Genomic DNA, 26,638 nt, shown 5'->3' on the forward strand with positions numbered 1-26,638 from the left:
TGAAATGTAACCACACGAACCCTAGCATCCCTATTCTGGCCATGTCATAATAGGCGAAAAGATGTGTCGATCTAAGCTCACAACACGTTGCAACACAATGCAGTGCATTGTGAGCTTGTACAGCGGCTATTTTTCAGCAAAGAGATTTCTTCTAGAGGGGAAAAGTAGTAAGTTAACAGAAAACAGCCTTGGGAACCAACGTTCCTGAGCCATGTGGCCCATAGGACAGGAGCCTATCTTCTGTTTCCTTAGTGTGAGGCAGCTTGATGTACAAGTACACCCTCCATGACACTAGTATGTTGCAGGGACTTACCCCAATCCAATCCTTGATGCTGAGGGCCAAGCAGGGAAGCCATTTTTATAGTCTTCTTTGGAATGACTCAGCTGGGGATCGAACGCCCGACCTCCCAATCTCAGGGTGGACACTAGTGGGGTCGACCCACAACCTGCGTTGTTGGGCGGTTTCGGGTAAGCTTCGGGTGGGCAGGTCAACCCACGGATCAACGACCTAAACTCGACTCGGCCCGCACGAACACGATTATCGCGGGTTCGTCCTAGTGGGCACTCTAACCACAAGGCCACTGAGCAGGTATTAGGGAAGAAAAGCTGGGTGCCGAGTATAGAACCCTGGGGGACCCCGGTCAGCAAAATATATTGGTTTTAAGTGGTTTAAAAGCCTTTATTTATTTAGCTGTACCATTATGGCAAACCCAGCGTGTCAACAGCCACACAGCGTTCATCAGGGGATACACCATGTGTATATATATATTTTCTTCCCAGTAGTTTAATTACTTTCTTTCTGACTTGTAGTATGAGTTGGCAGTCGGTGATTCCTTTTCCTTTCTGTCCATCCATTAGCTTGTCAGATGTTCGAGTGTCTTTTCCTTATTTTAAGGTAAACATGCGAGGAGATACAGGCATTCCCCACCAACAGCCACAGTAATTCAGACTAACATTCATTTGAGTCGCTCTTGTTCTTTTAAAGGCAAATAAATATCACAAAACTAAAATCCATCAGACTCCCTACACAGCAAAATCCTCAGTGTTATTTAAACTCTGGGCGAGACTTTGCAAGACGCCATATTCTGAACCCTGTTACTCATCTAAGAGTTCTCCATCTGTAGCTCATTCCATATCCAGACCTGTTGCCCTTTTTCAGTTCTTGCCGCTGCCCCAGCTGTCCGTAAGACATTTCTCCCACCGTAATCCATCTCATACACCAGTGGTTCTCAACCTTTTCAGGCTGTGACACCCCAAAGTAATCATATTTGAACTGGGGACCCTTCAACCTGATAAGCACTTGGAATTGTAGGAGTTGAGAAGCACTTGGAATTGAAGGAGTTGACGCATTCAATGCTCGGTTCCACAGATAAATATTGTGAAAATAGCAGATCTACAAGCTCACGACGCCTCGCAAAGCGAGGTGTTGTGAGCTTGTATATCGGCTATTTTCAAAATCTTATATTATTGACAATTTGGACAATGTTTGACCAGTGTTTATAGTATAGTTTGTTGATTACTTTTGATGCAGCAATGGTCTTTTTCTTTTCTTTCTTTTTGAGGTATTAAAGGTCTTAAAAGTCCTTCACTGTCATCTGGGGACCCCCTGGGGGTCCAGACCCACAGGTTGATAACCACTGTGACATACACCTCCGTTCAGGTGTCAGTCCAGAGGAAGGCGCTGTTGTCCAGCACGCTGGCCAGTTTGAGGTTGAAGGGCTGGTGGAAGTCCCTGAGCAGGTCTCTGGTGGCGGGGAGCATGGGACCCAGGCTCCTGTCTGCCGCCCGCCGGGTGTTCGAAATGGGTCTCTTGGTCAACGCTCCCTCCGCTTGCCCTGACAACAGTGGAGAGGAGAAGAGGGAAAAAAAGACGCTGACATGAAATGCATACTTCATGTTATAAATGAAGTTCATTTAGACACTTCAGCTCAGAAATAACCAGACCATTAATTATCCATTTACCATTTATTAACCATTACCATATATGCAATGATATTGCATTCAAGTTTGGCGGTGTGACTCTGCTCTTGTGATATTAAAGATTCCCTGTGCAAACATGACACAGATCTTCAATCACAAAACCCCCAGAGTAGAGCATAAATACGGTTTTACATAAACATTGAACCTTCAATGCCTAATTAAACTACCACATATCTAGTACAATCCATAGAAACACAGTACAATACACAGAATCATAGCATAATCCATAGAACCACGGTACAATACACAGAATCAACCTATAACAATACGAACTAAGTGCCACAGGGAGGAGGCCGGGGAGGTGGAGGGAATTTGAAACCTACAGCTGTCTGCAATGACAGCTAAGCATGTAGAGTGAACAGAGAGCAGAAGCTGCTTAAATGACCCGCCAGTGTTGCACTGTGGGTATAAGGGCGTGAGTGAGTTGGCTTGTAGCGAATGAGAATGCCAAGAGGTTGAACGTTCTGCCTTAAAGAAGTACAACTGAATAAGCGAATGGGGGCGTCCGGGGAGTGTGAATGAAGTATATAAACATTCTGCCTTCCGTGTCTACATGAACTATCGTTACACTGAATATATAATATTTCAAGCCGTATCGTAGCTTTGGTTTCACTCGTAGCACTTGAGTGTGATTCGGTGTGGTTCACATAAAATGTGCCGTGGATGTTTTGCCCTCACTGATTTTTATCCCAGACATTTTCTATGAACATACCAACTCCCAGGAAGTCAAAGACTGTTTTCATTGTCAGTCTATGGTTGGTTGCATAGTCCTCAAGACGAAGAACTAGAATCTGCTCCCTGTGGAAGACTGTCAGCCAGTCCAGCAGGAAGACGATGTACAAACCCAGGCTCAGTCTTACCTGTGTGGAGACAATTAAAACATGTCAAATAAACCAGTGGTTCTCAACCTTTTCAGGCTGTGACCCCCCAAAATAATTATATTTGAACTGGGGACCCCCCACCCTGAAGCACTTGTAGAATGTAGGTGTTGAGGCATTCAATTTTTCACAATTTGTGCCTCTTTCTTATATTATTTGACAATTTCGCCATTGTTTAACCAGTTAGTTTGTTGATACATTTTGATGCAATAATGGTCGGTTTCTTTGCTTTTTTTTGGTAGCTTTTTAGGTAGGCTATTGAAAAATGTCACTTCACTGTCATCTGGGGTCTCCCCAAATGGGGGGTCCGGACCCACTGGTTGAGAACCACTGAAATAAACTGCTAACAAATAAACTACAACTACTGAGTACAGCATTTTCTATCTGCACTGATATCGTGTGACCTACAGAGGGTGCTATAATACAAGGGTATACAGCATGTGCATAATACAGCATGTTTTCAATGTTACAGCCGCTGATTAATTATTTTTAATAAACACCCCAGCCCATTTCTCAAAATGTACAAAGGAAGTACATACAATCATAGGACCATTGGCTTTGTCAATTTCTTGCATAATGCAAGAAACTGAATTAGTATGGATACATTGTGATAGATTTGATATATTATTTTGTGGTACCACAGGTGAACTGGGCAGAACTGGTTGATATAATTTATCATCTAATATATTTTCTCAAAAAACTTAATTATACACGATTCAATAATGTACCTCCCTGTTTTTTTTTATTAATTTATTTCCTGAAATCAGACTTGTGAATAACAGGTTAATATGGAAGCAAAATAGAGATAGAAAGGTGATGATTAAGTTAATTAGCTGACACTGTTGAAAGACAAAGTCAGAATATTTTTCAATTTCTCAAAACTAAAATTTTCACATCAAGAATTGTACTGTTTTAGACAGCTAATGGAGAAGGTCCGACTCCTGACCAGGGTCCTTCGAAACTGCTGTGTGAGTGAGGAGGTTGTCGAGGTACACCATACCGCAGTTCCGAGGGAACCATGTCTGAGGCCATTTATTAGAGAGGGCTCAAAATGTAACCTCCTGCGGATAAAGACACTGTTGTGTTCCACTGTCACGCGATGAGGGGGGGGGGGGGGGGGGGGGGGGGGGGGGGGGTGTTGTGATGGACCCAGCCAAAGTCACTGTAGTAAAAGACTGGCCAGTCACCCAGAACATTGGAGCAGCTTCCTGGGCCTGGTTCATGTCACTGTTCATGTGGGACTTACGCCAACTGACACATACAGTAAGGGACAGGCGTCCCTTTGGGATGAGACATGCCAAAGGCCTTTCATCAGTTGCAGGAGGTGCTGAGATAACTGCATAAAATGACACAGGAAGCGCTCACTGTCGCTGAGATCTGCCAGAAATGGGCCCAGGCAGGCACATGCACACATACTGTAGGAGCCAACCAGTGCCCGAGCACCTACCTGCCTGCCTTCATGGAGAAAGTACCCTTTTTATGCCTACATAATTTCTCGCATTTATATCTCTATTGCCGTATTTTCACCTCCTGATAAGTCTGGCCTTAACAAGAAACAAGGGAACTGATGTGCTCAACTCAAAAGTCTTCTTGTTTGATGGGTGCCGAGCCAAAAGGCACAAAAATAGCAAATGAAGTCATCAGCACTCGCAAATGTCTAACACTTTTAATAATGCACAGCAGCGCAAGGAAACAGCCCTTAAGACTTTCCTCAGCATTTCTGAGACATGGGTGTGAAGTATGATTTTAGGACATGGCAAGAACATCTGTCTCATGCACGTCACACCCCCAAAAGTGCGAACTTGCTAGGTTCGGTTGAAAGGTGCATTAACAACTTCATTTGTCAAAATACTTACAGCTTATCTATTAATAATTATCAGATCATTTCAACAAATATTAAAAGTATGTACAATTTTCGTTGAAGGTGTCAGGATAGGGATGGTACTTTAGTACATATGCTCTGGAGCTGTCCAAAAATCCAGGACTATTGGTCTGCTATACATGAGAGTTTGGAGAGAATAACAGGACTGGTCATTCTAATTTCTAGGCTATAGTATAGTACTGCCCCGTACAACCTAACAGAGCCCAGCACAGCCCACCAGAGCCCATTACAGCCCACCAGAGCTCAGCACAGCCCAGCACATTCCAGCACACCCAAGTCCAGCCCAGTGGGAGAATAGCCTAGGGTATGGGGGTAGTTAGATGACTGTACCAGGCTATAAAGGGCTGGGTCCAGCTGGAATAGGCTACACTAGAATGTTCTAAGCCATACTAGACTCTAATAGGCTCTATTATGCTGTACTAGGCTCTTGTCAGCCCTGTAGCCCCTTTGAACTTGAGATCAACCACTGTGTACACGCCACGGGCAATAGTTTTACACAAGTTTGTGTCCACGGCCAATAGTTTTACATGAACATGTCTAGGCTATATTGTCCCCGAACCACACTTTGGGAACCAGCCATGGACCCCTTTGGAAACCCTCTGTACACGGTGTACACAGAGTACATTTTCCATTGAGTTAATGCTGGCTGTGTACACATGTCCACTTCCAATAGTTTTGGAAAATAGCCCGCTACCCTGTGGAATTATGCTTGAACTGCAGAAAAGGACCCTAAATACAAAAAAAGGAAACAAAAATCATCCGTGGGACTGATGGGTGAACAAGTGGTATCCACACGCAGAGGGGGGCCAAGAGGACATTTAGAGTCCCCCCGGTGAATTTTCACGCCCCCACAGACTGCACAGTGGAACCCAGAAATTGGCCGTGTCCACAGGGCATAGGGACTATGGCTCGTGGACACAAAACGCTATAAATGTAATAACAATACATTTTATTTGTATTGCCCTTTTCATTCACAGGGAATCCCAGAGTGCCACATGGTAAAACATACATTATCAATCATATAAGGTTAAAAAGCAGGGTTTAAAAACAAATGTGGTTAAACAACAATTTAACACGAAAATGCCATCCGAAATAAAAACGTTTTCAAGCCTATTTTAAAATAGAGTCCAGGGTCTGCGGTGCTCTCAGATCGATAGGAAGGACTGGAAGGCCCCATCTGCACCTGTACCGTCTTTCTGGTTCACCTCTCTTGGACAACTGGCCTCTTATGAGCAACTATCATATAGGCTGCTGAACAAGGTGAAAAAATGGGGACATTATCATTTACACGTGTCGGGACTTTACACGTGTCTGTAATCCATTGCTTGTCTACCTTCCCCGTGCTGGGACAAGCTGCATGTCCTGTTCAGACCTTAACTTTTAAATGTAGTTAAATACATACGTATCTCCATAGCAACAACTCACTCACTTCTTTGACTTATTTTTTTTCACAGACCTGAAAAAGGCATTTTTATCGTGAAACTAGGATTGTTTTAACGCAGTTTTGGCCCATCGGGTAACTGTTGATGAATATTCAAACAAAAGATTACTTTTTTTCTCTCTTCTCCATTCAGCCCTTGTTTGATACCTTAAAAAGCCATGAGGTTTTCATAATAGTATTTTGTTTGTTTGCATCTTTATTGTTAAGCACACCTAAAGATATGTTTCATGCATTCTCATTATAACGCACATTTCTGTATATTACTAGTGTAAATGTAATTTATGTTTCACATTCTGTGTATATCTCTCTACTGAGAAACCTGGTCAATGTCTACTGCCATAGTCAACTGTTGATGGTTTTTGGCCTGTTTGTGTTAAAACAAAAATACATTTATGGAACGACCTTTCAGTGTACTAAAATAAGTATTATAAAGGAGAAGAAACCTTGATTTTAACTGACCGGCATGGAGTTGGAGAGCGTAGTGTTGTAGACACAGACGTGTAGGGAGCTCTTAGACACACAGGACTGAAATAAGCGTACAGACTCAATTACTTTCAGGTGGAAGTCCTCCACTGACTTGTTGGTCATCTTAAAGTACAGGTAGTCAGAATACAGCCTGTGAGCACAGAGTTATAAAGTGTTATAATGATGGGTCGGAGATTACAGGATCACTAAAGGTTGTTTATAAGTTAACACATTAGAAAAGACACATAACTAACAAAAAATGTTATTGAGCAGATGTAATAAAAATGTAAAAACAAAATAATTTGAAAATAGAAGTCACGTCATGTGAGCTTGTAGATTAGCAATTTGAATCAGAAATAGAGCATGTACATAATTTGTGGAAATCCAATTAGATTGGGGGGGGTCTTAAAACAAAAGAGTGATGTGTGCCAGTCAAAGCGAAAGACTGGTGCATGCCCACTTAAAGTGAAAGAGCTATGTGTGCCTACTCAAAGTGAAAGAGTGATGCGTGCATGCCTACTCAAAGTGAAAGAATAAAGTATGGCTACGGAAAGAGTAATGTATGACTACTCAAAGCGAAGGAGTGATACATGTATGGCTATTCAAAGCGAAAGAGTGATGCATGCCTACTCAAAGAAAAAGAGTGATGCATGCATGCCAACTCAAAGTGAATGAGTCATGTGTGTGGGATGTTTTCAAGCAAATCCATAAAAAAAAGTACATGCAAATTGCATTCTCTGCCACAAAGAAATAAACTATGCAAACACGTGCAACCATGCATTGCTGGCACATTACAAAAAGGTTTATGATGCCATAATGACATACAGTGTAGCCAGCAGTCTTCTACGGGATGGGACATACCCCAGACCCCCTAGCAAGTTCATGTTTTCCCTGCTCATGCAACCTTCTCACCTTTTTCACCCCTAACCAGTTTACATGCCTAGATACGGTTAAGTGGTCAAAGGACAAAACTGATAGTCTGCCATGTTAAGTCCACTGACTACGAGTCAAATCCAACACACTAAATATCCTAATATTAAAGCGCTGATTGATTTGGAAAGTCCAGTCAAAATATTCCCTGGAGAAAATCAAATCAAATCAATGACTTATTAACCGTATAATGATATTTATCCAACATTAACTCAATCATTCAGTTAAGTTTGGTAACAAAGAAAGCAGAAGACCTGAGGTCTGATAACGGGAAAATGATCTATGATTATGTACGATATAGTAAGCCTGAAACTACTGTATCAATAGACAATAACATGTTGACACGAGTATGGTCCTTTAACCGACTTAACTGAGCTCGTCTTTACAGATTCAGTTTAAAGCAGAACTTGTACTGCCAAAGAACAACACTTGAGACCATCCTATTTTCCATTTAGCCCAATAGCAATACAGACATAACTGGTTTGATTCAGAGTTGATTTCTCTACCTCTCCACTGGATCTCTGAGCATGACGATGATTTTGGCATTGGGCTGGACTGCGTGGATGAAGTCCTGGGCCAAGAGAGATGGCTCTATTTCCTGCTCATCATCGTGGAGATAACTCCAGGCTTGATTGTCCCACATAGTGGATGCGCTAGCTTCACCTGCCAATCAATTGTCAAATGTGGAGTTACCTTGGGTAGCAGCAACCAGTCAGTTTGGAAATATACTGTTAAAATGGGATAGAGCCACATGCGTAGCAATGAGCAGTAATGTTAAAAGGCTTAGATACAGATCGGCGACGATATATATTGTTTAGACATACTGTTGTGTCCGACACAGAATTGCATTTGACATTGAGAATAATACAGTACATGCTTATATGAAACTACACATTTTATTCTAGTATAACTACATATTTTGTGTAGCATCAGATACACTATATAATGACAATCTGGTGAATACTTTAAACAAAACCACAAGATTATTCTCCACTTTGTTTATACTACATTTTCATTCGAGCTAAATAATTTCATGACTATTTTCAATGCTGCTCTTGGAATTAATAATATTTAGTAATAACAATTTATGTGTATTTGGACACTCACATCTGTACAATCTATAGTGTGTCTTCAAACAGAGGGGAGGAATATCAGTTAGTTTAAAATATCTGATCCACTGAGGTGCTGCTGCCAATAACAATGAAGAAAAAGTTACTGATGGTAGCCATATGGAAGTTCTTTCTGGATATTATGGGTTAATATGGTTTTCTGGTTACAAACTTAAAGCTCTGAAAGCCTATTTTAATGCGGAGGTTGTGACAGCTGTTGTCTGAGCCCAAAGTGTGCAGGGACAGAAGGTGTGACAGGTTGTTGATTGTAGGAGACACACACTAATTGGACTGTCTTCCAAGGCCAAAGAATGAGAATAACATATAAACTTTTAAACCAAATGAAATCCCCCTTCGTTCATCTAAAATGACGATCTGCATTGCTGTGCAGCGTAGCTTGCTGCCAATTAGCTGGAAATCCATTGAGGAAATGTGCGTGGACTGACAATACGGTAAAAGGAAAAACTAAAAATCAGGGTCAGGCTAGCTCCTGTCTCTGGCTGCACAAAGGTCCTCCACTGTCAGCGCATACCAAATAAAAACAACAGAGACATTCATTTGATGCACATATCCAAGCACACACACACACACACACACACACACACACACACACACACACACACACACACACACACACACACACACACACACACACACACACACACACACACACACACACACAAGGCTGTGTCAGTAAAGTTGTCCTTCACGTGTGTTTACCTGTGATGAGCTGGAGCTTGCTATGGTCTCCAGATGAATTTCCTACCATGCCTTCCTCTATGTGATAGGCTGCCAAGTCAAATAAGTCCAGGTAATCTTCCACAGGAAAACGCTCCTGGAAGCCATCTTTAAAACGGATGTACCCTAAATCACAAAGACAAGGAAAGCAAAATCACCCTCTCAATTACCTTCTGCTTCAATCATTCACATTTTTACCTCATAAAAAAAAAAGAGAAACTCAAAGTTCCAAATTGTACATTGATGAGCCTCCCTCTAACATTTTTTTTTTTTACCTGGATCAAAATATTTGGCCAAGAGGGTGTGGTTAGCTGCCTGGCAATAATAAAGAAACAATAATTTTATCCGGTACTTTGAGCCTACTGCTACTGTGGATGGTAGAAATTGCTATCAGTGCCATGTGTGTCGGTAGGCAAAGGAACTGACAAGAGCGATGGCTCTGAAAACCACTAAATTTGTGGAATCACAGCAGCAGCACTAAGTACAAGAGGTCTTGGTCCTCTCCACCACCCACGCAGCCAACCAAAATTCTTAACCACTTGCAGACTTAAGAATATATCCACAGAGATAAAAATAAGTCCAGTATTTTGTCAGACTTGATTATCACGATACTGGAGTGCTCATTATATCATATTTCTGCTTGGATTTTATGTATTACTACCAAGATTTTCTGTCCATAAACTTTGTTTTATAAAACTATACAGCGATGTGTTTGTATACAGCTGTCCTGTGTACTCTTCCAATGTTACTTGGAGCCTACAGTATATGAACACCAAATACCAAGTCAGGTATTTATTAGTATGTGCAAATTCACATGACGAATAAACTTGGTTCAGGTTTTTTATCTGATTGCACATTTTACTGGATTCCTCTCACCTTCTCTTCAGCTCTTATTTTACTTTTCTATGGTAAACCAAAAGCATGATGACCGAATAGTTCCTCAGATAATATTTTCAACATGATCTGAGTCAACAAAGGTGATAGAGAGATATGAGGGAATAAATGGCTAACCAAACCGTTTCCGGGTCCACCAGTGTGGCTCTTTCATCGTGGTGAACTTGACCTCTGGATGCAGCTGCAGTCTGTGAAACACATCGGTTGTGCCGCATTTGGGCTGGCCGATAATATAGAAGTACGGCAAGCAGCGCAGACGATACTTTTTACCATCTCTGTGGTACAAGTGTCCCTGGAAGTTCGTTCTGAGATAGTCACAGACAGTCTTGAAGCTCTTGGAGCGCAGTGTGAACCGGTTCTGCCTGTATGGATCCACATTAGCTTCTCCAGAGAATTCCTCCAGCCAGCAAGGGCTCTTGATATTGGGCAGGAAGCGGCGAGGTATCGCCGAGAACAACTGTGAAGTGGAAAGATAGGCAACAGGAACTTTTGTGTATGTCAACACTTTAAAATAATTATTTCTTACAAATGAATATACTTCATGCATGAGTATTTATGAAAGAGGACAAACGGGAATCATACCATTCCCCACAGACTTACTTGGGAGTCTGATGTGATTACCTCCCTCTCATCAGGCACCTTCCTGGGCATATATTCAAGTTTTGAATCAATGATCTTTGCCAGCAGTCTCATGTCTACATAATTCTTTTCGGAGGGGAGTTCAGACACCGCAGTACTTGTCGAGACGACCACGGGCCTAAGCTGAAAGGGTGAAGGTGGGAGCGGCAGTCCCTTCCTGTCCCAGGTCAAGATATAGGAAGCCATGATTAGGAAGGTCAGTGTCAAGCCTAATAGAAAGCTGACCACTTTGACCTTTGTTACGTTCTTCAGATTATTCAGTGACCACACAGGGAGCCACTTAACCTCCGGGGCTGCGGAAAGGTTTGTATGGCCATAGTCAACACAGACCAGGGCGGGATTCTTCCTGTAGTACTCGGCCCCCGATGAGCAACGGAGGCCATACTTGCTGTCCGTTTGGAGACAGCCCCCATACTTAGAGTCTGATACTGGCATACTGACAGGGGGTCAGGGTAGACATGTAGAAGATGGAATGGGAAACTCAGCGGGGAGTCGGTCTCAGGAAGCAGATCAAGGCTCATCTACAGAAGACGTGTGTCACATGTGGGAAAATACTAAAGCCCTTGTAGGTCCAGATGTCATAATATGCACTCTGTAGTTTTATCTCTACCGCTGCCATCCTGTGGTCCCGGGTTTTCAGCAGATCTTCCTGTGAAACCAAATACATATATCAAATGGCATTCAAAACGGTTGTTAAAGCACAAGGGGTGGCAATTTATCTTGTGCGATCTGTGAGATTGCTTTGAGGTGAATCTCGCATTGGTTTGTTATTCTTAGACAAGGGTATTTGAGGCCACTTTGTTCCACTTGTGAGGCAAGGGTGAGTGAATAACCCATAAAGTGTGCAAGGGTCACTTCATACACGCATCAGCCACAGAGTGTGAGGCCTAGCTGCTTCACGGAAATGCCTTGCTTTGCCGTGAAGGCTATATAGCACACATAAAGGCGAGCTCAGCTAAGAGTCTTTCAAGGACAGCATAATAGTTAGTCTGTAATTCAAAACTAAAAACACAGTCACTCTTGGTGAGCTAAAGCCCCATAGAGGGTTGTATTTTTTTTTTACCTGAAAATATACATTTCCAGATGAAGGGTTTCCACTTGGTGCCAAGTATGTATTGATACAGGTGGACGAGCAGTATGGCAAGTGGATGTGTTTTCCCCCTTCCCACCTTGTGGATACGAAACCAGAGATGATTATTTCTAGAGCTGTGCGCTGATGAATTCCAGACACTGAACAGTAAAATATCTTTAAGGCACTTTCCACACACTTCCTCAACCGGTATCATATTTCTCTTTTGTATCTTTTTTTCTGAGCTTGTTCAAAGAATTAACAATCCCACTGGACCCTGAAATGAAACTCAATTGCTGTGATATGTACCAATGGGGCCTGTTAAATTGAAGCCACAAGATAATGTTGTTCATTGAATTATACGTATAATCTTCACAATATATATATAACCAGTGTAGAGAATGTGGTAACCTGTTCACTATTCAAGACAAGTTCCGTAGTAGTGTGTAGAGTTAGGGTCCCTTAAAATGTATCAATAAAACGGTATAATAATAATGACTTATCTCTTTTGAAATGAAAAATAACAACCGCTTAACAGCCATACGAAAATCATGCCCATGATATATGGGCATGAGATCCAGTATAGGCATGTTACTTTTGTGATGCCCACCCACAAGGCAGTTTATACCAGACCTACCTGGGGACCACGCAAGCAAGTAGGGAATAATGCAAGTTGGGAATGCATGCCCCACAATACCTGTTGCACCCCTTGTCAGAGTACCCGTCTGTTTGTCTGTGTCCCTTTTATGGCCAATCAGGGACTTATGCTGGACATACATACGTTCACCATGTAATCCCGAATTGCATCGTTCACGACAAGCATGGCCCGAGTATTAGGCGGGGCGCTGTCTAGTATATATACATATTCCTACAGTAAGTGTCAATTCATTCAATTTACTGCATATACAGAACATTTCAATTCAGGTAGACACCATTCTCTGGCTTCTGGCACTACTATCTCTACTCATTAGAAAGAATGGCTGCTCATGATCAAAATGCCAAATTGCGGGAGACATCAGTGAGCGATGGGAGAGGACAGACTGTGTGAGCCAAGGGTAAAGTAATAAAAAAGGAGCAGAAAGATAGAAAAGATGAGAAAATAGGGTGAGAGAAAGTAACTTTAGAGGACCTCCTTGGTCTATGATTGATTCGGGGTATGAGGAAGCAAAAGGCACGTCAGATTGACTCAGCAGAATCTCAGAAAAAAAAACGTGGATAAATCAGCTTACAGTATAATCATTATTGTTGGTATTGCTGTTGTTGTATTACAGTGATCTGAAATGCTGCTCACACGTCTTTTCACCCAAGGTTGTTTTTCTAGTGAGTTGGGGAAGAATTCTTTAAACGAACACTGACTTCAGGGGTGCCCGTTGTTGATTCCTGGGTGGGGCGGACCACTTGCTGTGTCACTCCCCGGCTCTCTCTCACTTTTTCCTGTCTCTACGCTGCCTGTATTTATCAATAAAGGCATAGTTTGCGGGAGGGGCCGTTTTGCACTAAATGCCGCAAATCATGAAGGCAGCAGCGTTCGATTTCCATGCACAATCCCAGTAGGCCGAGGAAGAACCCCCACTCCAAATGTTTCAAATTGGCCTCATGGGGACGCTATAACAGCCAACTTCACATTTTGGCCTATAACTCTTGAAACGTAGGTCATTTAAAATCTTTTCCCCTGGATACCTTGGATCATGACACTAGATTGTCTGCCATTTAGCATTTTCTTCAAAACACAGTTTTTGCTACTTCTCGTCTACTCCTACAGATTTTATCCAAACCGCACACAAATCGGTCAAATCTTTCAGATTCCATTCCAATTGGCTATGAATGCCTTCCAAATTTCACAGCCCTGAGTAGGCAATCCGGCCTGGCGGAGACCTGCGTTCTGAGGAGCGTACTTTTCTAGTTGATCATATAAACCGTAGCATCCCTATTCTGGGGCAGAAATAGGAGCGGGCCTAGTATAGAGCCCTGAGGATTCAGGTCAACTAAGTATGTCGCCGCCGTCAGGCAGAAACCTTGTATCTCTGTATTTCAACTTTTTACGTTCTTTCTGTAAATGTATGCCCTACTTTGTCATACAAGAGTGTCGCACACAAGCTCACAATGCATCACGAAGCGACGCGTTGTGTGAGCTTGTACTGTAGATCGGCTATTTTCACTACCCGTTTAAATATTTTTTAAATAATAATGAAAAAGGAAATGTTTTGGACATACAAGGTTTCCGCCCGACAGTGGCGACATAGGGTTTAAGTTGTTAAAAGATGTTGTTGCTGTAAAACGTATTTGGAGTATGAATCAGTGTGTAGGAGGATGTCAGTGCACGGAGAGGTTATGTAAACTGGTGAAGCACGTGGGATGGAAATCCCCATTTTCTCTGTAGGCCCAGAGGAATCTCACAGGGGGGCCTTGCAAACAATCTGCCGTATTTCCTTGGTTACGTTACGTACACATTCGACACAGAGGCAATGCAACATATCGTCACTGTCAAGTTGAAACCTTGTAGTATGTTCAAAACCGTTGCTTTTCAGGAAATGTTCCAATTGATCAATTGTAGTTATTATTTAGACACACAAGCTCTTAATACTTTTCATTGGTTTAATATTTATAAAACCCACAGATAGATTTAACCACTTTCAAAAACATTTTAATTATTTAAACATTATTGAAAATAGCTGAGCTTGTTAGATATTCTTGATAGTTTTGTGTAACACTGACACTCTTGTACACCAAACTAGGGTGTTCATTTACGAAAAATGAAATATACAAGGTTTTTTACCTGGCAGCAACGATATACACTTAGCTCGTACATAATATGTACTAAAATATGCAAAATAAATCTGTGAATAAAAACATGCATATTATGCATGCTTTTATTCACAGATTTATTTTGCCATATTACACACATTACACACAGTGGTTTCAAATTCCCTTTTTCCACGTTTCTTGACTTGGCTATGTAAAGGTTGTCGCAATTAATGTGAAACTGTGTATATTAAAGCGGCTTCCTTGCAGTCGCTTGAATTATTCATTAAGCTTGTGTGTGTGGTGTTAAATTGGGTGCATGTTACGCAATTACATGCTACGTAAACACACACCCCCATTGACATAAACAGCATTCTCTCTCTATATCGGTCTCTCTCTGACACGCACGCACACACGCACGCACGCACGCACGCACGCACGCACGCACGCACGCACGCACGCACGCACGCACGCGCACACACACACACACACACACACACTCTATTTCGGTCTCTCTGACACACACACGCACTATCTTGGTCTCTTTCTTTTTTCTCTGTCTCTTTCTAACACACACACACACACACACACACACACACACACACACACACACACACACACACGCTGCCTTTCGCTGTCATATACCCTTTGTCTTTGCCTCTCTCTGGCATGCACAAGGTACACACACACACACACACACACACACACTGGCACAAGGACAATCTCTATATCTGCTACAATGGTATGTGATGCACGCCTCAAGTGTGCATCTCCATAGAGCTCCTCCATTTTCCTTCCATATGCAAAACATGCTCTCACTGGGGATTCAGACCTCTGTCTAATGCAGAGACCGATCAGCTGTGAAACCTGAGCGTGAAATTGGTTCCACAAAATGTGAAGAATGTCTTCAGAGGACACGTATAAGAGAAGAAACACTAATGAATTGTGGGGAGAAGAGAAACAGGACTGAATTTTGATTGTCTGTCTGTCTCTCTGGGACTGACTGCAATAGTAACAGAGGATGTGTTGTAATGGACATTACAACATATCCTCTAGTCTAGACCCTAGGGCTTAGCAATATATTGATATAATATTGTGATAGGTGATTAGATATCATCTGGGATTTTGCATATTTTAATATTGTGATGTGATGTCAAAAGTGTTGTCTTTTCCTGGTTTTAATCACTTGAACCTTATTTCATACTTTCAAAAATGGTCAAACTTGCGTTTCTGGGTTGAACATTCGGCGAAAATAGCATACCGTATCTGACTGCAATAGTAGCAGAGCAGAGGATATGTTGTAATGGACATTACAACATCCTCTCGTGTCCTCTGTTTCAGTCAGTTCCATCTTCAACTTAAACAGAGCACACACACACACACGCACACACACACATATACCACTCAGCGCTAAAACAAGTTTTAATCACATCTTCATATTAATGGCTGTATAAACATATCCTGACCCTGTACTCTATACGCTGTGAACAGCTCTTGGCAGAATCCCAGAATCCCAAGTGAGATGGGGAGGCATTAGGCATGTCGATGGGGGAGATGAGCGACTTCATGTGAGGAGACACTAACCAGGAGAACGTTTCTCAACGGGGGAGAAAAAAGATCTTAAGCAATCTGAAGGACAACACTCAACAACCATTTACTATTATATGGGAAGGTATTCAGCCTGAGGGCTTCTCCCTTGTTACAGTCCTTTTCACAGAGACATTTTTGATGAAAACTTGGCAGGAAATTTTAATGCTCCCTGAGAACACAAAGTTCTCAGGAAGCAGGATTCATCCATCTCATCAACGCTGCTGGACTTGATTTCCATTCCATCCGCATGCGTTTCATCCCCTTTGCCGAGACTGAGGACGTGCCCTGGGATCGGTTGAGTTTTCCCGAGTCTGTCAGAAGGGAATGATGTATGACTACATCGGAAATCTGATTCCCGAGTCCATTCAGCGATCGCCCCTACTGGAGCGACCGTGACAGTTGGAACGAAGCAGAATATGCTTGACACTTTCAGTCTCTTCTGACAGAGTGTTCCTGTTCTAACGGTGGAGTCTGTCTCCATCAGGTCACCACAGTCCACCTTGGGGAGCAGATGGGGAGCAGATGTGGTCCTCAACTGAACTGTGTGTGTGTGTGTGTGTGTGTGTGTGTGTGTGTGTGTGTGTGTGTGTGTGTGTGTGTGTGTGTGTGTGTGTGTGTGCGTGTGCGTGTGTGTGCGTGAATCTTACTGTGCGCTTTAAGCGTGTGCAAGCAGGCTGTGCGTGTGTATGTTTTGCAACTTTGCATGCTGTTTCTGTCAAGGGTCATGTCAGTGCTTTAAAACCACCATAACAAGCAGACTGAAGGTGAAACATTCTGCTTCTGTTAAACAGTTGAATGTTGAGCCAAGACGAAAGGTGGTGGTGGGGCGGGGTCCGGCTGCAACATGGGTGGTCATGCAGTGGCCACAGGGGCACAATGATAAAATAATGGTATGGTGAACAAGGTATTAACATACGATATATGTGTGTGCAGTATACTGTACCATTCATTACAGTCCTATAGATAGAAGAAACATGTCTTCTCTTGTCATGACTGGGAGGGGGGCAGAGTGCTTGCACAGTAAAATCCAGTTAAAGGAGTAGTTCACCCCAAAAAATGACTTGTTTTCTATCAATTACACACCCCATGAAGCATTGAATTTGTGGAGATTGTTTTGTTTTTGGGGCATTCCTAAGACAATAATTTGATGACCGGCGGTCTCTCCAGCAGGAGACTCAAAGAGTCTCCTTTTTTGACTACCGGACACATTAGCATCTTTCCGCCGGTAATCAAATTATTGGCTTAGGAATGCGACAAAAACATCTCCATGAATTCAATGCTTCATGGGGTGTGTCATTGATAGAAAACAAGTCATGTTCTGGGTGAACTACTCCTTTAAATTAACAATGAGGAGTTTGCTGTGTGGAAATTAGCTTGGAGGATGGACTTGTTGTGAGGACTGTTATTATTGATTATGTTAATAATAATAATAATAAAATGTCTGGCTCTTGACAGTGCATGACTGTACTACTGTTATTGATGTTTTTAAATACAATCTTATTAAATGCAAATGGTAAGGTTGAGCAGTGTGCCTCACATTCTGACCAAATACTTTTGAACAGCAAGGGTGAGACCAACTCAAACAAAGGATTACAAATAATATGTTTACTCTGTTTGACTCTATTTCACTGGCCAGTCATCTCAGTTGGCAAAACAATGCAAAAAAAATATTTACGAAAAGATTTAGCTACATTCCAGACCAGTACACAGTGAGTAAGCCTTTTTTGGTAGCTTGGTTTGGTTTGCTTGAAACTAAAACTGGGATATTTATGTTTTTTAAATAGCACCTAGAGTATGACCTAAAATGGCAATGATACAGAATGACTGACTCATTCCTATTGCTAGAAGAACAGTTAATTAAATCTGAGCAGGGGAGACTTTCTGCCTGATCACTTGCTGCTTATCGATTAAACTAATCAATGGCTCCAATACACAGAGGCTACAACAGAGCTTTGGTTGGTAACAACAGCTTGGTTTTACTCTCTTGGTGTGTCTGAAACATGTAGTTTCTTGATCTGAAACCAGTATGTTTGCCTGTGGATTATGTTAAAGCGCTCGGAGACACAACTTGTCAGTGCAGCTTATTTGATATACTATGTGATGAACTGTGAAGCTTGTTTGCACACAAAGCCACTATACATGTAGCTACTGGCTTGCTATTTCTGTTTACTCATGAATGCCAGGAGGGGTTCACATGAGTGATAGGCGTTTAAAAGGGGATAAAACCTGCAATGAAGTCACTAACTACTGTAATGCGTGGTGAGATTAATAAAGGCTAAATGTCGTTATTGTCTCCGCCAGGCCGCAAGGCATGGCGAGAGAGTATGTTTTTTCATAGTGCATTTGTGGTGAGGGTTTTTAGGGTAACGAGTATGATGTGATTATAACTATAAATACAGGTAATGTCAGGCATACCAATACTAATCCTGGTGTCCCTTTACGTTGAGCACAGCTTAATGCACCTCACCAGGATGTAGCACACCCCAGCTTTTCCTGAGGGCACAGGTTCACATAAACATGCCCACAAAGCAAATCAAAAGTGATCATAGCCAGGTATGTTATGAAAGGGACTTGCCAGTTTAAAGACTGATTGATGGAAAGAGCTGAAAACATGATAACAGGGAAGCAAGCTTACTGATTTATCATCTATCACATGGTTAAAATCATCATAGTTTAACCACTTATGCCCTATATACTTCTTCTTACAATGCATCGCATTTGAACATTTTGAAAAACAATTTCATCTTTTGAAATTTTGCCTCAAAACAAATATGGACACCAGGTTGAAAGTGGTTAAATGTAACAAATGAAAAACAATTTAAAACATCTATTTTACACCTGAAAGATGTTAGGTAAGATGACATTGTGATGCCTTCTGTGACTACCTGGTTTTGTCTTACGACTCAAATTGGGAGTCAGTAATATGTGTACAAATAAATTAAATGCTGTAGGCCCTACAGTGTAGGGAAAATAAATGTAACTCCTATGTAACTTTCACTAATTCACATAATTCAGAGTGCACCTTAAAACTGAACTGTCACCACTTTTTAATAGCCAGTAGTTACTAAAGCATTAGGCCTATGAGTAATAGGACTATATGACACATGATGAAATATTGGAGTGTTATGATTTATGAATGCACTATGACTCACGCTGTACATCGGCGGTCTGGTCTTCATTTTATTGAGTACAGTATAAACTGTGTCCACTTCGAGTGAAAATTCAGTGATTTGTCATCATCCCAGGCAGGTTGAACGTTTCCACCCTGTATCTGCTGCAATAGAAACAAAGAGCTGTTACCACAACAAATTAGCATCGTTCTGTCCTCTCCTCCCACGTCCCAACTGTTCTCCGTTACAGAATCCCTTTCTTCCTGTAGTGGTAGACCCCCAGAGTCAAGTCTAAACAATCTGATACTGCATAACTCTCTCTCTCTCCCCACCCCCCGCTCCAACTCACTCTCTCCCTCTTCATCTCTCTCTCTCTCTCATACTTTTAACATTACCTAAGCCGCCTAACGTAATGCCAAGAGAAGCACAGCTTTGGCGTCTAAGCAGCTCCAGACATTTGTTCAGCAAACTCGGGGGCAACCTAAAACCCACTTCCTGTCTGCCAGGAAAATCTCCAGGGCTGGGTGCAGGCTTGCTTGAGGTTGGGTCTGGGTGTGGACAAGGTTCGGGAGTAGGGATAGGTTCCCACAACTTACAACCCCAAGCAAACACCTACACATTCATTATACACCGTGACCATATGCACACAGCAGCTGGTCACACTCGGAGGGGGGTATGACGTAAGAATATAGTTAATTAGAGTCTTAGGTCCTCTGTCATACTGTAGCTCTCTCCCTTTTGCCTCCAATACACAATAAACATAAACATCCCACGCTCCCCAGCGCCGGTTATTTCGATTGCTCTAATGTCAAGAGTTCTTCAGAAGCTGGCCAGTGCACAAGCCCCACAAGGGATGGGTTGATCCAAAGGTCATCTCTATACCTGTCAAGAAAGACCTTCCATCAGCACAAGTCAGCGGGGGGGGGCAGGAACAGGAAGGAAATGTCAAACGGAAACACAGGCGCAGAACCACCTGGTACTTTGACACATATCAGGCCTGAATTCAGTCTGAAGTTCTGAACCACCTGATGCTGATTGAGAAAAAAAGGGGGGAAAAACTGGCAACTAGAATCTAATCTAATCTAAATAATCAGAAATAACATAACACCAACTGACAGAATGTAGACCGCTTTGTGAGGCTAATAATATCACAATAAACAAAATAATAAACAACATTCAGGGCTCGTATATAAATGTTTATAGTGGACATTATCTTCGCTACATAAAACAGATCCTTGTGGTTCCATCTCTTGTGGCGGGCCAAGAAAGTGTCTGTTACTCCCCAAGGGAATGACACTGAGATATTTTGCAGCTGTTCAGTGAGGGAGAAATGTCTTGCTACAAGGTTAGTTTACAAAGCCTCGTCAAAGTGACCATGCACAGCTGGCCACACATTGACAGGAGGTAGATCAACTTTTCCTCCAAAATATTGTCTTCGCAGAGCCAGGAGGCGAATAAAGTTTTCGCTCCTGTGGGTGCGTCCATGTCTGTGCTCAGGTAATCTCAGACACCGCTGGACCGATCGGTATCAAAGTTTGCATGCACACCTCCAGTAGGCCAAGAAAGACACTCCCCCAAATTTGAATCACACATTGAGGGGCCTCCAAAGAGGGGTCCCCATATGATTTTGGGGGGGAATGACAGTGAAGTGACAATTCATTATTCTTTTTAAAGAAAGAAAAGAAAAAAGACTGTTACTACATCCAAAGTCAAACTAAATTGAATGCCCCAACTCCTACTTTCCAAGTTCATGTCAGGGTGGGGGGGGTCCCCAGTTCAAATATGATTATTTTGGGGGGTTCCGGCCTGAAAAGGTTGAGAACCACTGCTCTAAACAACACAGAGCCAAAAGGGTTTTCACTTGCACCCATAGGGGGGGCACAAATCCTTTTATACAGATGATTTCATTTCACCAAATTTGTTATGTCGGTAGTAATGTCGTAGAAACGCTATATCCCCCCCACACTATTTATTCTGCTGTTGAACAAGGCCTGATCACCGCCTGGCACCAGGCTGGTCTATCAACAGGAACACTTTCCTTAAGTTGAAACGGATAGTTTTTCCTTCCTTCACGTGGATCTGTTCCTCTCTATGCACAGTATGCAGACTTCACTTTCCCTGTGGACCTATGGGCCTGCCATGTGGATTCTTACATGTACATTTTGGGCTTTTTTTGCACCTTATGTTTAGCACATTAAGACCTGAGGCCGATTCTACAATGGCTTCTAAATCAGTAGTTCACACACTTTCAAGATTTTTCAAGCAGCAGATATACAAGCTCGCAGCACGGCATGAAGTGACGCACTGTGAGCATGTAGATCTGCTTTTTTTGAATAGGCAACGCAAAAATCTAAAATGACACAGATGCTTTTCCTGATTTTAATGGGTTAACCTCATTTGCACACTGTACTGTATCTGCTGGTCTTATTATGCTGTGTGTAGCGTATTATGTAGATTCTTTAGTTGTCTTTGACAATGCTTCTTTACAGATTCTTCTCCCTGCTCTCCCTCTCCCTGCCTGCCTCCTTTTTCTTCTTCTCCCTTTCTGAAAAACAGCAAAATGATGGAGCTTATTGCTCTTTTACCAAAACGTAAAAAAAAAAAGCTTTATATACCAGCAACTAAAGCAAGACTAATGCAACCTGTCTGTCAGCCAGCCTACTACAAATAGCCTAGCCATAGACTGTTGTTAAAGGAGTAGTTCACCCAAACAATGACTTATTTTCAATCAGTTACACACCCCCTGAAGCCTTGAATTCATGGAGATTATTTTTGTTTTGTCGCATTCCAAAGCCAATAATTTGATGACCGGGTCATCGGTCAGTAGGAGACTCATAGAGACTCTTTGAGTCTCCTGTCGGAGACTCCACCAGTCATCAAATTATTGGTTCAGGAATGTGAGAAAAAAAACTACAAATTCTCCATAAATTCAAGGCTTCATGGGGTGTGTAATTGATAGAAACTAAGTATTTTTTTCCGTGAACTACTTCTTTATTATGCCATTTTAAAAAGAACCAACCATTTTTATTTGTTACTATATATTCCCATTAAAACTATGCTGATTTGCATTTTGGATCAAACTTATTCCTATCTTTTTTATTTTTTAGACAGGTCTATAGTAAACGTGGGTTTTATTTTGAAGTCCACGACCCGAAGTCCTATCTATTTTTAGTGGTTCACAGTCACTGGCAGACAGTTAATGTTAATAACACCGACCACTGCACACCATTTGTTACGGGAGCTGAGGAAGGAGTCCACTTCATACAGATTAATCAGGAGCTGATGTGATTATATGTCCGTCGATAATGATGATAACTTAACGAGTACTAGAGCCTAATCTGTTATGTTAGAGTAAATGTTTGGGCTGCTCTTGAAGTCTAAAGTATAAAGCATATTAAGTAGCTATAATAAGATCCTGAAATAATGAAGCTTTAACCACAGAATAAATGATTGGCCCGTGACGCCGTCTGTTCCTTTATGATAAAATGATGGAAAGTGGCAATTGTACAATTATTGATTGATTATATAAAGTGTTAGTTATAACATTGTAACTAAAAAAAACACACAAGTCTTCCAAAACAAGATCCGCGGCATCACTAATGTTGCATTAAAATGCATTCTCCGTCATTGTTTTTCTAAAGTAACTATTTGGCTCATCGCAGTCTAGATGAGTCTACTCACGTTGAACTTTATAGTCGCTTCTTCAGTCCAGGCGGATCCTAGATGGAGATGGCCAGTAGTAGGCTATTAGGTGAAGATCAAGTCCAGTAAGTGACGTGACGTTCTCATGAAACGTATTTAATGTGATAAAATAACAGATTTCCTGGATGAATGATATGTTATCCCTGACCTGCAGTTTGTGCATATTGCTGGCGGAGTGTGTGGCTTATTCCCCATCTCAGCGCGTCTGACTGATTCTCTGGTACTAGGCTAGAGACCGAGAAGGGAGGGAGGGGGCTTGAGGCTTTAGAGCAGTGATTGAAGAAGTACTCAGATATTTTTACTTAAGTAAAAGTAGCAATACCATAATATAAAAAATACTCTGTTACAAGTGAAAATAAGTGTAGTGGAGTAAAGGTACACTATTTGCCTCAGAGATGTAGTGGAGTAGAAGTAAAAGTATTGTAAATTGGAAATACTACATTAAAGTAAAAATACCTCAATGTTACTTAATTACAGTACTTGATTTGAATGTACTTAGTTACTTTACACCACTGTGCATGCAAGCAGCAGAGTAAAATAACCAATCTTCTCTAATAGACTGACTTCAAATTGGAAATTATTTTATTGATTTTGTTTGAAAATGTCATTATGATCAAGTGACCACGCCTGCAGGACATACATATCTCATCATGGTATATTATTGTTATTATAGCCTATTTCTACAGTGGTGGAAAAAGTAACTAAGAGCATTACTCAAGTACTAAGTAAACATTTGAGGTAGGTTAAAGGACGACTTCACCACTTTTCAACATATCTTCATATAATAGGTCCTCACTGATGCTCATGATAAAATGGTAAAAAAAAAAAAATCTAATCAGTCTGTGTCTCAGAGGAGGGCTGTAGACAGTTCAGAAAACCGTCTACCAGTGACATCATCGATGGGGAATCCAAGCTAATAGAAACTGCAGGCTTTGTATTCCTGGAAAGTTGCAATGCAATAATAGATCCCATTGTTCTCACCTTAATAAAAATCTGAATAAAAAAATTGTAATCTTTTTGGAAAAAGAAATCCTGATGTCACTGGTAGACAGGTTTCTGGACTGTCCACAGCCCTCCTATGAGACACAGACCAAGTAGAAAAAAATTGTATCATTTTATCATGAGCATTAGTGAGGACCTATTATATGAAGATATGTTAAAAAGTGGTGAAGTCGCCCTTTAAGTACTCTAGCTCTCTCTCTCTCTCTCTCTATCTCTCTCTCTCTTTCTCTGTCGATCTTGTACTTGTTAGGCCTACTGCACTACAATTATTTGACAGCAGTTACTTAGCAGATGTATTAATACTAAACATAATTCATATGATGAATAGGTTATCACATGAAGTAATTAAAATCAGCCCCACCTTTGCTGCAACATTAAAAGATGAACACATTAATGTGTTACTAATTACAATGCAGTACTATGATTGTGAAAACGGGCCATTCAGCGTAATGAGAACTAGTTTTACTTTTAGGACTGCAAGTATATTTTGAATACATTGCATTTATTGTGGTATTGCTCATTTTACACACAAGTATAACATTTAGTATTTCTTCCACACTTAATTTCTGTACATCAAGCCTTGTTGTACTAAGACTAATACAGTAGTGAAATGTATCTGCATAATTGTCTATAGTCTCTGGAGATTGCTACTTTTACAATGACAAACAAGTTGGAAAGTTGTTGTTTTCTTTTTTTTTTTCAAGACTCAACTATTTGAAGCACATATATATTTAACATTTTTTTATGTTACATGCTCCATTAAACTGTGAATTATGAGGAAAATTGTGTAAGGTAAACCTTTTTTTATTGTACCCATCTTGAAATGGTCCTACAGTAAGACACTCTTGATGATGGTCCAGAGGGACCAAAACGTCTGTCAATTTGAATAAGAAATTATGCTGCTGAGCAAGAGCAGTGTGCATGATTTTCGCTCATGAAATACTTATTTCATGATTGCTTCAGGCCTATATATTACAATACAGTAGCCTACAAACAGTATCATAGTCTACACAATACGAAACATACACGGTATAACAGACAACAATAACGTCAATCTAAAGTGCTTCCGAGTGCCTTTTGGGACTATGGCTAATTCAGCTCCTCCTGAATGATGTTTAGTGCTCTAATAGAGCTGCATGAATGATAGCCTGTATCGGTTCCCTCTCTAGACTGAGGAGATCATAATCCTGCAGGTATACACAACACAGTTATCCTCTGCCTTTTTAGTGACGACTATGTCTGTCACACCTCTGTATGAACGTGTGTATTTCAGAGTGATACACAAAAGCTGGTGTGTCCATATATTCAACAGCCCAAGAATGGCTGTCACCAGAGAATTTGATCATGCACGAATTTGTCCTGGTTGCTGCATGTGCAGTCATTGTATGATATCTGAGTGGGATCTGTTAACTCTGACCTGCTGTTTACATCGTGAATGAATTGAGTAGTACCAGTTACTGATGAGATGTTTGACACCCATGTTGTCTAGTATGTGAACCAGGGTAGCCTGTAAACCAGACAAATCTGCCAGTGCAAAAAAGAAAAAAAAATCTTGGCAGATTGGGTCTGGCCCCACTCGGTTGTAATTGGATTTCGCCGCCAATCAGGGCCCAGTATGCAAATATGGGGCGTGTTTTTTTCTATCCGCCCGTTGGAAATGCAGGTTCCACACAGAGATTCCACACTAATATCTACGCAGTGATATTAGTCTGGCCATGACAGGCTAGAGCCAGGGTGGCTGTAGCTTAGTGGAGGCCGTCTGGTAATCAAAATGTCACTGGTTCGAACCTCGGCTCACCCATCTATGTGTTGAAGTGTCCCTGAGCAAGACACTTAACCCTCAATAGCTCCCCGCTGAGCTCAGCCATCTGTATGGCTCATTGGTGAGGATCTTTGATCTAATAATGGCCCGTATGAAGTCAGTTTGCCCATAAAAATTCTACAACCTTAGTTCCTACAACTCTTGTATAGGTCAATGACCATTTTGCACGAATGACTGCTGATGTTCAGGTATGATATTAGGCCCAATCTTGTACCTGGAGCTTTTTTTAATTGGCCAGTCACTATAGACAAAAGTCAGACTTGGAAGACAGTGTCACAATAAGAAGGCTTTCATTCATCCAGATGTCATGTTGTTGTACATTGCCTCCAAGAGTACATATTTCTCTCAATGACTCGATTGGTTTTCCATTGGGGTTGTACAGTAAATAACAAGCTGAAAGGAAATGGGCTCCACCTGGTTCGACTTCCTTCCTTTACTTGATTTCTGGTTATAACTTTTTGTTTTTACTGGGTCATATTGTCAAATGCGCAATATCACTGTTGTGAGATCTTATTCTGTATGTACTGTAAATTCCCAAAACTGTGTGTGTGTGTGGGCATGTTCATTATCTTATAGCATAGGCTTTGACAACATCCTTTTGATAGAAGTAAACAAATAAATCCCTCTAGGAAAAATTGCATTTTT

At 41.5% G+C, this 26,638-nt stretch overlaps 1 protein-coding gene across 4 annotated transcripts; it reads right to left on the reverse strand.

Moving 5' to 3' along the window:
* Positions 1-658: 658 nt before the first annotated feature.
* On the reverse strand, positions 659-23,356 carry LOC311058952 (carbohydrate sulfotransferase 15-like). Of its 4 annotated transcripts, none has more exons than XM_084076509.1 (9): positions 23,149-23,356; positions 19,510-19,628; positions 10,918-11,605; positions 10,435-10,774; positions 9,406-9,549; positions 8,083-8,239; positions 6,641-6,797; positions 2,693-2,840; positions 659-1,835 (listed from the first exon to the last, which is right to left on the reverse strand). In XM_084076509.1, the coding sequence occupies exons 3-9, from the start codon at positions 11,389-11,391 to the stop codon at positions 1,657-1,659; spliced, it is 1,599 nt and encodes a 532-aa protein (XP_083932635.1). In that variant the 5' UTR covers positions 11,392-11,605; positions 19,510-19,628; positions 23,149-23,356; the 3' UTR covers positions 659-1,656. The 4 variants fall into 4 exon arrangements, with proteins under 4 accessions (XP_083932635.1, XP_083932634.1, XP_083932637.1 ...); XM_084076508.1 differs by having other exon boundaries at positions 19,510-19,631; XM_084076511.1 differs by having other exon boundaries at positions 2,689-2,840; positions 19,510-19,631.
* Positions 23,357-26,638: the final 3,282 nt, after the last annotated feature.

Source organism: Gymnoscopelus microlampas (genome assembly GCF_963454915.1).
Source record: "Gymnoscopelus microlampas genome assembly, chromosome: 13".
In the NCBI taxonomy this organism is placed as follows: Eukaryota; Metazoa; Chordata; class Actinopteri; order Myctophiformes; family Myctophidae; genus Gymnoscopelus; species Gymnoscopelus microlampas.

Excerpts from the sequence above, each read along its gene's own strand:
- LOC311058952 (XM_084076509.1), bottom strand. The coding sequence starts at position 11,391 with ATGCCAGTATCAGACTCTAAGTATGGGGGCTGTCTCCAAACGGACAGC. Across the intron at positions 10,775-10,917 it reads TAATCACATCAGACTCCCAA|TTGTTCTCGGCGATACCTCG; the intron begins GTAAGTCTGTGG and ends TCCACTTCACAG. Across the intron at positions 2,841-6,640 it reads CGCTCTCCAACTCCATGCCG|GTAAGACTGAGCCTGGGTTT; the intron begins GTCAGTTAAAAT and ends GTCTCCACACAG.